The sequence below is a fragment of the Rhinolophus sinicus genome, chromosome 2, assembly GCF_057876585.1.
Source record: "Rhinolophus sinicus isolate RSI-liver-muscle chromosome 2, RSI-T2T, whole genome shotgun sequence".
Taxonomy (NCBI): Eukaryota; Metazoa; Chordata; class Mammalia; order Chiroptera; family Rhinolophidae; genus Rhinolophus; species Rhinolophus sinicus.
The window spans coordinates 72,090,433-72,107,883 of NC_142502.1; the positions used below are offsets into that span (position 1 = coordinate 72,090,433).

The 17,451-nt window shown below is 34.7% G+C and overlaps 1 protein-coding gene across 3 annotated transcripts in view; it reads left to right on the forward strand.

Moving 5' to 3' along the window:
• The window catches only part of COL12A1 (collagen type XII alpha 1 chain), a 113,465-nt gene that overhangs the window by 25,510 nt on the left and 70,504 nt on the right, over positions 1-17,451 (forward strand). For 2 of the 3 annotated variants that reach the window (XM_088795601.1, XM_088795600.1), the window contains exons 12-14: positions 1,108-1,380; positions 3,023-3,295; positions 12,006-12,278. The exons of the other annotated variant lie outside the window; for it this stretch is intronic. In XM_088795601.1, coding sequence (XP_088651727.1) covers positions 1,108-1,380; positions 3,023-3,295; positions 12,006-12,278 — 819 coding nt within the window. The remainder of the gene's footprint in view (positions 1-1,107; positions 1,381-3,022; positions 3,296-12,005; positions 12,279-17,451) is intronic. 3 annotated transcript variants of the gene reach the window in all.

Sequence of the window (17,451 nt, forward strand, 5' to 3'; positions counted from 1 at the left end):
GGTACTAAGACAATTGTTTTCCATGAATTATCTCATTTAACCACTTCAATGATCCCTTAAGTAGTCACAGTTTTACCGCAGGATAATCTGAGGCTCCAAATTACACATTTATTAAGTTTCAGAGCCAGTATTCAAACCCGTCAGTTTTTTTTGCCTCATTTGTTTTGACTAATTTAGTCTTTCATTATCATATAAAATGAATCATGGGTGCAAGTCTGCCCACTACCATTTCTTTCTTTCCTTGAGAGATATAATTGCTTTCTCCCTGGAGTGATCTATTGATGAGTTGGATATTTAGGTAAACTTTTAATTGTATGCGAGGGGCATGCAGGCATATTGCAGTGCAATCTACCCCAGTAGATTGAAAAGATAATAACCTTTAGTTCATTTTCTGAATGTGTTGTCCCTATGGACAAATTTCCTATTAAACAAATAGGTCATTTAAACATGTTTACTAACCACGAAGCCAAATGATATTCTCATTTGGATTTAATCAAAATTTTATTTAAGACTCACATGAGTCTATGGGTGTTACCCACATTGCAATTTAGCCTCAAGATTTAGACCTCACTTGCATTCATTAATTACCTATAATGTGTTTGGTCCAACACATGTATGGCCTAATTATCTCCAACTCAAATGACTACATAGATAAAAAGTTAGTTGTGGGACTGACTGGATAAGACAGTTCATTCAAGAGGGTAAATATGGTAGACCTGGGTGTTAGGTATTATTTTCTTACTTTCCTGAAAAAAATCTAGTAAGAGTGAAAGCCTTGGTTACTTATATTTGAAGAATCAAGTTGTTTTTATTCTTGAATTTTATATCAATATGAATTAACCATTTGATAGACTATTTATGATTCTAAAAGTTTACTGTTACATACTTATTTACTCAATTAAAAACTATCAATACTTAATCTCTTTCTGGATATTTTACTGTTTGCTGTTTTAGAATCTGGTTAATGTCTGGCTAAATGAATGCAGTAACCAGGATGTTTGTCAAAAAACTGCATGGGTTTATTTAGAGAAATGCTATAATTTAGTGATCAAAATCTAGTTTTGTGTTTGTCATATAAAATCAACTTTTTTTTTTTTTTAATTTTAGTAAAAGGAGCACCTCGAAACCTAAAAGTGACAGATGAGACTACAGATAGCTTTAAAATTACCTGGACTCAAGCTCCAGGGAGAGTTTTAAGGTACCGCATTATATATAGACCAGTTGCTGGTGGAGAAAGCAAAGAAGTTACTACTCCAGCCAATCAGAGGAGGAGAACGTTGGAGAACCTGACTCCAGACACAAAATATGAAGTCTCTGTAATTCCTGAATATTTCTCAGGACCTGGCTCTCCGTTGACTGGAAATGCAGCCACTGAGGAAGGTAGCAGAAATATGCTGATCATATGGCAACAACCAAAATCTTAGACTGTAAGGGAGACTTTGGACAACTATCCAGATACTACAAGCCGTGAGACATTTGGTCTCAATTATCTGAGTCATTTTAGACTGTAGTCCTTTCAGACTTGAGTTACTCAAATTTTTGACTTGCTTATGACAGCATTTATTTGTGTCAATAGAACCTGAATGCTATGGTTTGGTCTAAATATTCTTTTAAAAATAATGTTATTAAATATTCTAATATAAATTTAAGGATACCTAGGGATTAAAAAATCAAATTACTCTGCACCATTGAAACAGATTATATATTACTTCTTCAGGAAGATTTTAAAATATTAGCCTGTTTTTAATTTAAATGGTTTGGTTAGGCTCCTAGGATAGATTCTGATATTTGTGGCAAATTATTATTTAATATGTTATTCATTGAGAAAATTAAGATATTCATATCTTTCATTTTATTCCCTATTTTCAAAGTTTTAAAAAATATAACAATAATAGCAGCATATTAGCAATAATGAACAGTTATTGAGCACCTATTTGTTTCAGGTTCTGTGCAAAGAGCTTTTCATATAGTGTCTCATTTAATCCCTGCATAGAGTCTATGCAGTTATTATTATTCCATTTAACAAAGAAATTGAGGGTAAGCAAACTACATAACAACTCAGACACATGTTGCTAATGAATGGTGAACCTGTTTGTGGACTTTGTTGTCCTTGTGCATTCATAAGAAATGCTCATTTTAGCTGAGCCTGCATCACTACTTCCCTCTCGCTGTAGTCTAGCTAATTAGACTTTCCTACACAGACCCTTCCTGTTTTCACCTGCTTTCTTTCTGCTCGCTTCCCATTGGGAAGTCACTACTTCCCTTTTTTTCTTTCTCTTTGGGGATCTAGGGTTCTTTGTGCTGGGCACCAAAAAAGACCCAGTAACGCTTCATCTTTCTGTTTTCTGGAGTAAACGTGGCTGGCTGTTACGTGCCCAGTGGAGAGCGTCGTAGGGTTGGCTGCCTTGAGATCCTTTAGAGATGACATGGCCACTCTATCAGGAAAGTCAGGAAACGCCAAATGTCATAGTTGCAAAGGGATGGGCAGCCCGAGTTTTACCCAAGCCTAGGCCTCACATAGGCTGTTTCCTCTCTGACATATTTTTTCTACGAACAGCATTATTTTTATAATCTGTCATTTTATTACATCAGTGTATTTCCTGGCCCTTACATTTAGATGTTCTTAGCATTGTGCCAATAAACCCTTTTTATTGAAAATTTCTTACAGGAGTTAATATCTACATTGTGATAGTAATCAATGTATGGGCATTTTATAGTGCTTTGTTCCACTTTTAGAGAAAACCTTGTAGGTTTTTACATGACAGATTCTCACATGAAAGGTTTTAACTGTGTAAACACAGGAGAACAATTGGATGTCTTTTGCTTTCTTTCTTCTGACATATAAGGCCCAACTTAGAAATGTTTAAACTCTGTTGGCTACTTAACATTTACAATGGTCATAATATCACCCAGGACATACATTTCATTTCAAACACAGATATGCATATAAAACAATGAAGTGTTTTTCAAGTCATTTTATTAAATAATGAGTTTTTTTGTTTTCTGTTTTTTTTTAATGAAGTTAGAGGGAACCCAAGAGACTTAAGAGTTTCTGACCCTACAACATCAACTATGAAATTATCTTGGAGTGCAGCACCAGGAAAAGTGAAACAGTATCTCATCACATATACCCCAGTGGCAGGAGGTGAAACTCAAGAGGTCACTGTCAGAGGAGATACAACCAATACCATGCTGAGAGGATTAAATGAAGGGACACAATATGCCTTATCTGTGACGGCCTTGTATGCGTCTGGGGCTGGAGACGCCCTTTTTGGAGAAGGAACAACACTTGAAGGTAATTACTGTCATATTTTATAGAAATCTCTGAACCTGTTGGTGATTGCATTTAGGGAGCTTAAAATGTTTTCAGAGAATGAAATCTAGAAATGTGCAATACTTTCTCTTATAAGAAATTTGTATTGAAAAATAAGTAACTATAAAACTGCCTCTTATTATGAGATGTAGAATGTGAGCAACTGAAACATTTAACTTGACTAGGGAGAAGTGTATTGGGGAGCTCAGTGCATAATAAGGCCCTAGAAATATGTCTATAATGTCATGAGTCGGTTAAGCGGAGAATAGGTGTGTGACACTCCGAGTGGGAAGGGACGTTGGGAAACACCTGTGGATGAAAAGGGTTTGAATTGCCCAAGGTAACAACAGCTGCTTCCATCACCCAGGAGGGCATAGGAACCCTATTTTGACTCTGTGTCTCTTCACTCACCATGCATAAAAACATTCATAACAGCTTGAGAAATATGAGAATCCAAGTTTCCATTTGTTTGTTTTCCAAATAACCGCCAAAATTCAGTTCCGTATTAAAAGTTCAAAGTTAATGCAGTACTTAGTAAGAACCACCAACAAGACTGGAGCCTTTCCTTGGTTCTCTAGAGTTCATTATCAGAAGACTTCACATCTTTTTGGATCTTTTGAAACATAATGGCAGCTTAGAGTTACCTCACCACAACTATAAAGTAAGTCATGTAAGAGAGAGAAAATACAAATTTAACTTAACCACAATGAGAATGGAATATAATATGAAAAAGAAATACTGGTGGATGGTTACAGTGATGAGTTAGTACCATAGTTGGGGGCCTAAATGGAAAATCAGGCATAGCTGTCCTCTTATTATCACCATCTTTCATATGACTTATTTTAAATGACCATAGGAAGAAAATGAATCTGAAATATCTTTTGTGATGTGAAGTCACAGTGATATTAGAAAAAATATCCATCAAATTAGGTGGATCCAGGAGTTTGGAAGATTACAGATGATTTAATTAGCAGGGACAAGGCCTACAGCAGGCAGTTTTGGATAAAACTTCAAAACGTAGTCAAGAATTAACAACAAATAAATAAAATCATTCTAATTAAAATTCTATCTCTAATAGTGATCTAGGAGTTTAATTCCAATAGTCCATGAAATTTATTTTTAGAAGAGGATTTAAATGAAAGATTAAGCACCTGTATGTAAAATACTGATTACCAGAAGGGTCCTGGTTTGGCTACTTAGCCATGTGACCTTGAAATAAATAATTCCTTAACCTCTCTGAACCTCAGTTTACCCATCTATAAAGAGGGGATGACTATTGTTACTCCTTCCCCCCAGACCTACTGTGGAGATCAAATGGGAGAATGCAATTAACACTTGTACTATATGTCTATAAAATTTATCAAAAGGAAATAACATTAACTTTAGAACTGATATCAAAACATAAAGCTTTTGTAAGTATTTCAGAGATATTGATTGGCTACACTAAAGTTGTGAAAATAATTAGAGGTAGAAATGGAAATTGCCTTAATCACAGAGATATAATCCAAACAATAAAAGCATGTGATCTTTATATCTGGAGCAAAATCTAAAATTTCTGAGAAGTTTGTACTTTTCTTTTGACGTTTTGAAGTTTTCTTTCTCATGTGCTTTCCTCAATCTTTCAACATAGATTGTTCATAGGATTATTTTGAGAATAAACTTTTGAGCTTTTATTTTTTTATAGAATAGTTGTATATTATTTATACTTGTAAAAATTTCTACCTTATAAGGAATATCTTGGAAATTGTTTAACTCCTACTTGTATCTTTCAACCCTCTGTTTTTTCTTACTTTCAAAAATATATTAATACACAATCAAAATCTTCTTGATTCTAAAACTTATGGAATTTTTGCTAAGAATGATGTATAAATAATCTTTAGAAAACAAAATACACATTTTAAATGAACAGGAAACACATTCTCTTGGGCTGTGAATTTTTTTCTATGCTAGCTGTACAGTTAAATTGTTTATAATTTTGTAGCTTCGCACAAGTGGTATAGAACATCTATCAACTTGTGTGCTTGTGTGAGTGTGTGCTCTCACATGTATTTGATCAGAAGTTACCTCTAAGAGAGATACATGGGTAGTAAAATAAATTTTGAAAATAACTTCTCATTTCCTGAGAAGGAGAGCTAGATGATTTACAAGTTTACTTTAAAAATAGAGTTAATTCATAACTACATTGTAATTATAATTTTATTTTTCTGTTTACACCAAGCTCTTTACTATGGTGAAGGGTTACATGAAATGCTGCCAGCCTGATTTTATTAACATATTTATCCCATTGCATCATGTGTGGTAAACTTGACAAATATGTGAAAGCATAGTTGTGACTAAATTAAAATAAGAGAAGATTTTTGCCCCTGGTTATTCCATTTCATTTTATTGTATTAACTCAGCCAAACCCACATACCATATACAGGAATAGGATATGATGGTAAATGCAGGGAATGGAAAGCCCAGAAACAGAGCCAGGCAACTGCTTTTGAGGGCTGCTGTTTTTCTAATCTGTTTTTCTCTTGGGAGTGGAGGTGGTAAGAGCCTACCTTAAAGGAATGTTTCTTCGATCCAGAGGCATGGCTTAGTGGGCAAAAGCATTCTGTAAGTTGAACATTTTATAGATTGCCTGAAGTGCATTCGATTCAATTCAAAAAGAATTGAAAAAATATTTAGTGTGGTCTACAACCATCCCTAACTTGAATCTGTTTTCTAGTGCCTTGTTGAAGTGCAGCCAATGATCAGAAAATTCCCCTGTCCCTGGAAGAGAGATTTATTAGCATTGGCATTGGGGAAGTTCATGGTTGGCTCTCGTACTTAATGAAATAGAATCACAAAGGCAGAGTTTATTACTATTTCAGATCCAAACTTCAGAGGAATCTGAGCACAAACCATTAGGGTTGATTTACATTGTTTTTTTTTTTTTCTCCTGTTGTTGTTGTTAAAGTAAATTTAATGTGATTACTAAAACACTGTTGTACATGGAAATGCACTTTACGTTTTTGTAGAACTTGTCACTGTTAGTGTTTAGAGAAAGGAAAACTGTTCTTATAAACCTTGAGATGAATAATGCCCATTTTAATTCAGAGTTTTACCACAAATGAATTAAAATTTCAGTTTGGGAATAATATGGTTCTTTTTATTTTTAATTAAAAATTTTTAAATTAAATTTACTGGAGTGACATTGGGTAATAAAATTATATAAGTTTCAAATGTACAATTCTGTAACACATCATCTATGTATTGCATTGTGTGTTCACCATCCAAAGTCAAATCTCCTTCCATCACCATATATGGGATGCTCTTTACCCTCTTCGGACTCTCTCCCTCCGTGCTTATCCTCTGGTAACCACTGAACTATTGTACGTGTCTATGAGTTTTTGCTTGTTTGTTTGTCTTGTACTTGTTTATTCTTTCAGTTTTATATCCTATATATGAGTGAAATCATATGGTTCTTGACTCTTTCTGACTTATTTTGATGCTTTTTAATTTTGAGTGTTGTTTTTGGCTATAGAAAAGATGACTTCAGAATTTCCTTTGTTTCAGTTGCTATAGCAACCTGCCAATGTCCTAGACATGAATGGCTTCCTGTACATCAAACCAAGCTAACTCAGCTGACATTTTGTTACAATGAGGTTTTTAGCACATCAAGGAATTCTTCTGCATGCTGTTGAGTAACATGGGGCCTCTCCAAGATGGACTAAACAAGGCTTCTATGTTTTCCTAGATTTATTGCTGTCATATAATTTGAAAAATCATGCATTCTGGGTATAACAACTCTGATGTTTCCAGGGAACTTTAGCACAATCACCAAACAGTAATTAATATTTCCTTTTCTGTGAATTAATGACTCATCATAAAAAAATCTAAATCAAATTGAACAGGTAATAATTATGAAATAAACCTCACACAGGCCTTGAGGTCGAAGGCTGATTTAGTTGTTAAGAGGTTTTTAAGAAATACGTATTGCCTAAGGTGATTAACTTATCAGTAGTGAACTTTGTCCTTTTGAATGGTGGCTCTAATTCATTGGTAGTAAATCAAGTGTGTTTCCATATGAACATTATCCAGAAGCAGGTCTTCTGTATTCTGCTATGGAAAGTTGGATGACTTTTTAGCTGAGCTCTAACGGAAAAGACAAATTGATTTAGAAGAGGGTTTACATTACATTTTCAATTTAACTTCTATTTTTGAAAGTGGTATGTGAAACTCAATGAAAACTGGCTGGAACAATCTATAAGATGAAACACAGTTTCATTTCATTATGATTAATTTTTCAGTTATCATCATTGGCTAATTTCTATTATAATTATATTTGAATTGGACGATGATTTGCTTTTCAGAAAGCAAATGGAAAAGGGCTAAGGAGACGTAGGAAAGTTACTTAAATGAGGCATTAATTCTTTGGCCTCATATGTGGAAAAAAGTAGAAATCAACCCCTTGTGGATGTTCAGCTCATGAGAAATGCACCTGTCTGAGTCACATCCCGCAGCAGCAGCACAAAGATGCATGCCAGCAGGCACGAGAAAAATGCCTTTTGAACACATGTGAATACGTTTTATAATCGGAGTGGAAATGTATAAACATTAAAAAAAACTGGTGAATTTTGCATGTTTAAATTTATGACAGAAAAGCATTATTATTCCTTATATCTGTACTGGTACTATACCGAGGAGAATAGGGTAGAAGGGAAAACTTTTGAGAAGAAGTCAAAGGAATAAAGATGAAGGCATACCATCACTAAAGAAGAGGACTTATTTGAAATGATTGCCAGAAATTCTGTTATCAGAGATAAAAGTAATATACAAAGCACAGACATATAGTCCAGAACCATGAGATTAAATATTATTAAAAACAATGTCACTTCGGTAAAAAAACTGAACAAGCCAAAACATCATAAAACATACATTTGTATCTTGTGGCAGAGGGAAAGGAGGACCTCAAGGAGGGAGGGAGCCTTTGCTAGAGCAGAAGTGGATCCAGGTTCAGGGAAATGAAATGACAAAATTGCAAAAAATCTACTGGAGCTGATTTTTGTTCACTGCCGCCATTGCTTTGCCTTTCCTGGAGAGAGGCTACAGGCTGGTCTTCTGACATCTTTCCTTTCTTATTCCTCTCTTTCCTCTTCCCTCTCAGGTATGCTAACAAGAGACTTTCCCAAACCCCATCTAACCAAACCAAGCCATATAATCTCTTCCTGCAGTTACTGATGTCTGAAGTTTCTTAGATTGAGAACAAAGCCTACAATTCAATATATTAAACCAAACCAAATGCTTGGCTGGGTAACACTTGGATTGAACCTCAGTCACAGGAAAATGTGATCAACTCTTGAATAAGAAGCATGTGTAGAGAACCATTTCTTTTTTAGACAGGCTGCAGGGGAGTCGAGAGCACTGAACATCCCACATGTGTTTAGGATGGAAAGGATGTGATGAGAAGCTTCAAACAACTTCTTACTTCTCTGAGGGTCAGCCTTTCGCCTAGTCTAAAGGGTGATTTGTCGTGCACGGCCACAGACCCAAACAATATATAAACCATCCAGCAGTCCTACATAGCATCACTGTGTTCAACAGTTTTGAAGGGTTTTGCTTTCACCACACCTGTCTTTAGTTTGAAGGAGCCCCATTTCAGAGAAAAAGCAAGTATGAGGATTCCTTCAGACATTAAGCAAGCACACCTTCAAAATAAATGCCTCTCGAGGCCTCAGAGAGAAGCAGCAGGAAGAAGGGAAAAGAAATGAGAAGAAAATAAAGAATTGTAGAGCCTTTAGAATCACAGAAGAGATTTAAACAATTTAGAAAGCATCAGTGCTGAGGCATATCTCCAGATATTCCAGTTGAATTGATCTGGGCATGGTCTAGTCTTTGTCTCTGCAGGTGATTCTATATATCCGACTAGGTCCAGTCCAGTTATTTTGCTGCTGAGGGCCCCAGGGCCTCAGGAGGTGATATAGATTGCTGGTGACCTGCTCAGCTTGTTGCACATCTAATTCCAAGACCAGCTGGGCCACTTGGCAGCCTGCCAATTATATCATAGGGTACAATCCACTAGCTTCATCTTTTGATTTAATACTTGGCCAAGCCAAGATTCCATTTAAGAAAAAAAACAAAACTTCAAGGGTTATAGGATCTATTAAAATTTACTTGTCATGATTATATCATATTTTCAAAATCCCTGGGACTCATGCAACAGCTAGAATACCCAACCCTCCTCCTTTTTTCAGAAAAAAAGTTTCTCAATTGTTTGACAATAGTATAAACTTAATATTTAGGCATAATTTTATCAAACTGGATGATTGACATAGAAGCCCATTAGAGTGGTTTATCTTTTCAATTTTGGCTACTGGATTGAGGTGTCTTTCTTCTGTTTTGGATTCCTTATTTCTTTGTCATTATCATGGAATGTTGCAATGCCAGTGTCTGCAAGTCATGCGTTTATGTGACACAGGCAGAAACTACAGTTCTTTGAGCCTTTTTTGTTTGAGTAGTAGGGAACTTAGCGTTCACTCAACTTAGTGTTGTTATGCCATTAATTAGAACTCAGGAATATCTTTCAGTTGATATTTTATTTGTATCTTTACAGATTCTTTTCAGGACATTGATAAACATTACAAAGATCTTTATTGCAATTTTACTAGTATTTTGTTCTTACTTCATAAGTCTTGAGAGTGTTAAAATAATTGATTGAAATTCATGGGAAATTCATGTCTAGTGATCTGGGCTCCTTTTGTTTGGAGCCCAGAAATGTTTTTGTGGATGTATTTTTGCTTCAAACACAGTTCTCTTCCTATTATTTTTCTCACAGCAAAATCACTAGCCTGTGTTTGTGACATTGATAGCTGTTGTCATGGAAATAAACAATGTCACAAATGCAGTGCTGTAGAAAGTAGAAAGGAAAACAGGCTGAGAAGCACAACCTTTGAGGAGACTAGAAGTTAAAATATTGTTTGTACATTACTCCAGTGTTAATTTGGAAGATAATGCCCACATTCTCCTAACTTTATTTTTGTCTTATATATTTTTTGGAATGTCATTAATGCAGTTGTTTTTTTAGCTCATTTAAATACAAAGTCAGTTTTAAGTACAATTATTTCACACCAGCTGTTTCTAACTGCAATTTAGGTAATTTAGGAGAAAAGAAGCCTAGGAAAAAAGGCTGCATTTCAAGCAATAGAAATATGTGTGCACATGTAAAACTTAGAGACCATTTGTGGGGGTATCAATGATCAATCAATCAATCGATCAATCAATAAAAAAGCAACGAAATCAAACCAAACCATAGAAACAATTTGTTTGTATTCCAGCAAGTAGAGAAAATATAAAGATGTGTGGCCATTTAAGTAGCAAATACAGGTAAAGAAGAGCTTTAGTTGAGAATTAGTCTCAAGCACTTAGGGAAAAAAAGTCAACATGTTCTTGAAAATAAGTATTCTTGGTTACAGTGAAATATGTAACTAATTTCCCTCTAGAGATGAAATGTCTTGTCAGCAGTTAGAGTTATTTATAATGGATTAGAATTTTCCATTTGGGCTTGGGGTCTGGTAGGATGCCCAGCTCCTGTTTTGTTTATTTTTCCCCTCTAAATTCTAGCATGTATGATAGGTTTTTGTTCACCCAGATATCTTTTTCATTTGTTGTTATCTTTACTTTTTGTACTGAAATTTAATTGTTTAATTATGAGTATCTTTAAGGTATTCATTTTTTTCTTTGATTCAAGTAAAATAATAGCCTTCAAAATTCTTGTAACAGCATTGTATATCATTCGCTTGAATATATAATTACTGGTAAAATGTATGCTGTAGAAGCAGATAGTTTTATATTTATGTCACACTGTGGCATAAACCCTAGTAAAGGTGGCCAATATAAAGTGACCTGTATATTTAACTTACATTTAAATTATGGAAAGTGAGGGTTTTATTGGAAGGCATCTGTGCCTCCTATTAAGTTGAGGTTTCTATATTTTTCCACTTGGGTTGTATTTTTTTTTTTTTTTTTTGTATGAAAGAGCCAAAATTTAGTAGCAGACATTTTCAATCAGCTAAAACAAGTAGTGTTTTATTTTGATGACTAATCGCTTTTAAGCTTTCCAGAAGAATTGGTGGTTTTTGGTTTCATTAGGGGTAAGCTGTATTGAAAGTTTGCACTTCTACTTTTTTAACTGATTGAACAAATAAAGTTTCCACCAAAAAATGATTGTTGGAATTGAGATTTGTAAGTGATAGGAAATTGTTGAAGTTATTGTAAATCATACATTAAAATTGAGCTTATTTAAATTAGATCAGAGAGGAAAATATGACGGTAAAGAAATAAAGATCTTTGTGAACAATGGGCTATGTCATAAGGTGGACTGAAATGTCGTAACATTTTTGGATTTAGATGCATTTTTTTCTTTGGAAATTTTCTGTTAGGTGTATAATCCTTCATTCTTGGATGTTGTGCTTGCGCGGAAGTACCTTACAATCTGACTGGATATATAGGGGGCAGGGTGATAGACTGGAAGCAGATATAACTCTAAAGTTTTATTCCATCAATCTGTTCCACTGACAGAACAGGACAGAGAACTCAGAAAGAAGAAATGAGCAACTTTAGACAAGCTGAATTTGAGTCCAGCAAGTTAGGATGTCTCCCAGGAAGTAGGGATATTTACATATCTAGTAGACATTAGACAATGATTCTCCTTTAATTTCTATTCTAGAACGTGGTTCACCTCGGGATTTAATTACTAAAGATATCACTGACACATCAGTTGGGGCTTATTGGACGTCTGCTCCAGGAATGGTTCGTGGTTACAGGGTCTCGTGGAAATCGCTTTATGATGACGTTGAGGCTGGAGAGAAAAGTCTTCCTGGAGATGCAATTCATACTGTGATAGAAAATCTGCAGCCGGAGACCAAATACAAACTTTCAGTATTTGCAGTTTACAGCAGTGGAGAAGGAGAACCTTTGAATGGAGAAGCCACAACTGAATGTAGGTAACATTACAAGTGTGTTTGGGTGTGTATTGGTGCTACGTAACTCAAGTGACATGAAGCTGAACCACTTGCAGTTTTTTTGATATGATCATCGAGTACTAAAACATTAGGACCTATAAAAAATGTGGTTTAAATTCAGGTTTGTTTAGTATCTAAAGTTTTTAACAAATTGTGAAATATTGAATTCCTTCCCACTATCTATTTCCCTCTCTCTCTCTCACTCTCAGAATGATCAACTAGATAAGAAACTGAACTAATAAATAGATCAGGAGCCATGAAGACAAAGAGAATTTGGCACATTTATAGCTGTGTGACCTTCAGCAAATTACTTAATGTTTGAGCCTCAGTGTCCTAATTTGTAGAATGCAGTCTCTTACAGTTCTGAGGATTGAAATAACAATGTGCAAAGTACCAAGCATAGTGCCTCGCCACTGACAGATAACTGATAAGTGATAGTGGCTATTGAGACTATGATTTTTATACACTAATTCTAGATTCTTTACTTTATTCCGACTGTAGTTGGTAAGGTTAAATCAAAAGTCTCAATTTTCTGGTGGCAATGATTTACCTTAATCTTATTAATATTCTTCTTTGTAAATGATTTTGAATGATGTATCATCATTCATTATTAGCTGTCTGGTGAAATATATGTCAACATTTCTTAATTATCTTTCCTAAAAAGTCATTTGTTAATCATGGGCATTTCTCAAAATTTATAAGAGAAAAATGTATTCCTTCTGTTTTGGGAAAAATTTTAGGAAAAGAAGACAGAATAGGGAATCCTTGCATTTTCTTTTATTAGAAAGAAGTGGAGGAATTGGGTGATTTTTCTGGCAATGAACAATTTCAATTAAGTCCTATGTCTTGATTTTAAGTTATCCTTAAAATCTTTTCATCTGAGTTGTCTGAAGAAGTCATCTTTTCTTTTTAATCACTGGAAAACTCAGTTGGCTATGACTAAGCTTAAATTTGTGTCAAAATCAATGATATTGAAAAAAAAATCAAAATCCTTATAGGAAATTTAAATACATGAAAAGACATATTTCTCAAATATGCATATGATTGGTTTACATAGTATTAATAGTAAATGAAATCTTCTGTCTGAATAATATATTCAGATGTTTAAGAAGTTGGCAGAAATTCATCTCTATTTCTGGCAGAAGTTCATTTGCTATAGAGAGAAGTAATGTTGTAAACTTAGGCCAGATATGACACATATAACTAAATTTATTTGTAGGAGTAAAGATACAATTTATGTGGCTGAGAAATTATAAAAGTATATGTATTTAGAGTAAAGGGACGCTTGTTCAAAAACTCTCCTCCACTGAGTCTTCTTCTAAATAGACTGAGTCTTCTGATATTTATTTAGAATTGTAAATTTCTACAAAGGATGTTTTAGCCAAAAGCAAGTATGTAAGCAGAAATCCTAAATAATCTTTCAGTTCTAAGTAGCTGGGCTTCTAACAAATTTTCAGTGGCTAATTGATTCATTTAAAGGTGTGTGAACAGAAAGGCCTCTTTTGAACTAGGAGCAGATTAGGCAGGAATGAAACATACATTTTTTAGAGTATAGGCAAACTGCTCAAACATCTAAGCAAATGTGAGAGAAGCCAGGAACTTTTCTTTGTTCTAGTACCATTTCGTTGTTGTGTTTTACTTTGCTTTCTCTGTGGAAAGTAAAGCAGTTTAGAAAGTACTTTGAGCAAGCTGAGTCAGATGTGGTATTTAGGTGGTGGATGAATACTAAAGTGTGGATAACTGGGCAGAGTCACTAGGTCAGGCTGTTAGAGTTTCTGATAAACGTCCAAGGGGACATTTTGTAAATATTTTCAGGATCGCTTTCAACTCAGAGACATGTTATGCAGACTGCTGATAGTATGAAAACCGTGAACTGTGGCTACAAAGCCAGCAGATGAGAAACTTTCTATTGGCCCTCCAATTTATGGCAGCTGGTTTAGCAGAGGTACAGTGGGTGTTGGAAAGCATTTTGTGAGAGTTCCTAAAACATGGAAAGAACTTACAATGTGAGTGTTACAGCATTTTATATCATGTGGCATGCTTATCAATGAAGTTAAAAAGCTTGCTTTCTACTTGTGGGAAGCCAACAAGGCTTTTAAAAATTTCGCCCTAAAATCCAGAGTTTTTCTTTAAGACTAGGATAAGGTATATTGTACCTTATTTAACTTCAATTCCTTTATCTAAAGAATCAAAGGCAGGAATATAATTGAAATCTTTGAAGCACTTCAAGGTATGAAGTACAACATTTGACTGTTTATTAACATATTTAGTTTGGGAATATTTTAAAGTTTGGGATGCCATTCTTTTGGGAACATAGGTTTCTTTTCAGACCAACACTTATAAGATTTAAATGGTAATTTTCCTCAATTCTGAATTGTGTGAAATTCGGAATTTTGTGTAAGAAGTGTCTTCTTCCACTGAATAAAAATTTAAGATAGAAACAAGAGATCAGAAATCATTTAGCACAATATTTTTTAGAAACGTATTAGATACACATCAAATTATTCGATATTTGTGAACATTTGTAATAATACAAATAAATTGTTCTGTATACCATTCTTTTCCATACTATCTTCAAAACCCTACATAAAGTCTTTACATCTTTTGTTTGAAAATATACATATATTTGTTTTCTTTTAATAGTTCACTCACCTGGAGAATAGTAATAGATAATTGAAGATTAATCTGAATAAATTTTAATATTTCCAGAAAGTAAGAGACTTGGCTGAGAATTCTTTTAGCTTTTTTAAACCCTAAAATAAAAAAAACCGAACCAATTTATTCTTAGTTGAAATTATACTTTTACATTTCTCAGAAACATAACTCATAATCATACATTGAATTTCTTTACCTATTTTATTATTCTCATTTTTGTCCTCTATACATAATGTATCTTTTGTTTATATGGCTACTTTCAAGAGTTTCTTTTTAACAATGATTTCAAAGCAATTTACTTAAGGTATGTTTTGGTGTAGTTTGCTTTGTTTCCTGTGCATACAGTTCATTGAGCTTCTTGGATCTGTGGGTTTATACTTTTGTAAAATTTAAAAATATTTAGGCCATTAGTTATTTAAATATTTTATTTATTACACACCCACTTTCTTCAGGTACTCCAATTATATGTACATTAGTCTTCTTGAGGTTATCACATTGCTCACTGTTGTACTGTTCTGTTTTTCAATCTTATTTTCTTGGGTTTCATTTTGGGTAGTTTCTACTATCATGTCATCAAGTTCACTAATCTCATTTCTACAATTTCTAATCTGCTGTTAATGCCACTCTGCATTTTTCAGCTACAGAAGTTTTGAGTCTTTTGTATGTTCTATGTCTTTACTTACCATGCTTAATATTTCTTCTATCATCATTAGCATATGAAATATAATTTTAATATCCATTTTGAGTAATTCAGTTATATATGTTATTTCTAATTCTGTTTTTATTTGTTGATTTTTGTTCTTATTATGGATTTTCTTAGTCAATTCCAACTACCATAACAAGATACCATTGACTGTAGGCTTAAAGAAGAGAAATTAATTTTCTCAAAGTTTTGGAGATTGGAAGTTCAAGATCAAAGTTCTGTCAGAATTTGGTTTCTGGTGAGACTCTCTTCCTGGCTTGCAGATGACAATCTTTTGCTATGTCCTTACATGGCCTTTTCTTGGTCTATGTTTGCAGGGAGGGAGATAGAGATAGAGATAGAGAGATAGAGAGGGAGAGAGAGAGACAGAGAGAGAGGGAGAGGGAGAGGGAGAGGGAGAGGGAGAGAGAGAATGAGAGGGAGCACTCTGGCATCTTCTCTTTCTCTTACAAATCCTATCAGACTAGGGCCCTACCCTTATGACCTCATTTAATCTTAATTACCTCTCCAAAGGTTCTATTTCCAAATATCATCCCATTAAAGCTATAATATATGCATTTTGGGGAGACACAATCATTCAGTCTATAACATGGGTCATATTTTTTTCCTTCTTTGAATACCTGGTAATTTTTATTAGATGCCAGACATAGTGTATTTTACTTTTTTGGGTGCCAGATATTTTTATATTCTTATAAACATTCCTAAGCTTTGTTCTGGAAGCAGTTAAGTTACTTAAAAATAGTTTGATCTTTTTGAAGCTTTCTTTTATGCTCTATTAAAGTCAGACTTGAGAAACTTTTAGTTTAGGCCTAATTTTGCCCTATTACTGAGAAAATAACCTCCTGAGTACATCATGCTCTGAGAATTTTGAGGTTTTCTGCTTTGGTTAGGGGGAACATTTCTGGCCCTGCGGGAAGTCACAATTGCTCTCTCTCTTCCTTTTGGGTGGTTCTTTCCCTGGTTTCCAGTAGTTTTCTCATATGCGGTCAGACAAGTTCGCAAACTCATCCTAGGAAAAGTGCTACATATTTGTTGCTGAATATCATTATGATCACCTTCAAATTACTCCCCTTGGGAAGTTATGCACCAACGCCAGTGCCTAGTCTACCCTTCAAAGAAATTTTGGAACTCTTTCTGGAATGGCCATCAGAGCTGTCATCGTATTATCCTGGATGTCCTGAATGTCATCAAAATGTCTTCCTTTTAGTATTTCCTTTATCTTTGGGTAAAGAAAGAAGTCATTGGGAGCCAGATCAGGTGAGTAGGGAGGGTGTTCCAATACAGTTATTTGTTTACTGGCTAAAACCTCCCTCACAAACAGTGCTGTGTGAGCTGGTGCATTTTTGTGATGCAAGAGCCATGAATTGTTGGTGAAAAGTTCAGGTCATTTTTGTCTAACTTTTACATGCAGCCTTTTCAGCACTTCCAAATAGTAAACTTGGTTAACTGTCTGTCCAGTTGGTACAAACTCATAATGGGTAATCCCTCTGATATCAAAAAAGGTTAGCAACATTGTTACAACAAGTTTGCCAACTTATTTGTCAGACCCCATATCTATGTACTGATTAGTACTGGGTTGAAGCCTCAAGGAGGACTTTTTGGAGCTTCTTCTCTGCACCCGTATAACACCATCTCCTCTACAGTTCTCCGCTTTGCAAGTTCTAGGTGCCTTGGGCTCTCCAGACTTACAAAACTACCTCCTCAAATAAGGAAGACTACCAGGCTCCATAGGGGTCCCTCCTTGCTGTACTGAGGTTGGAAACCCTCTCCAGCAATAAGCTAGGGCAATCATA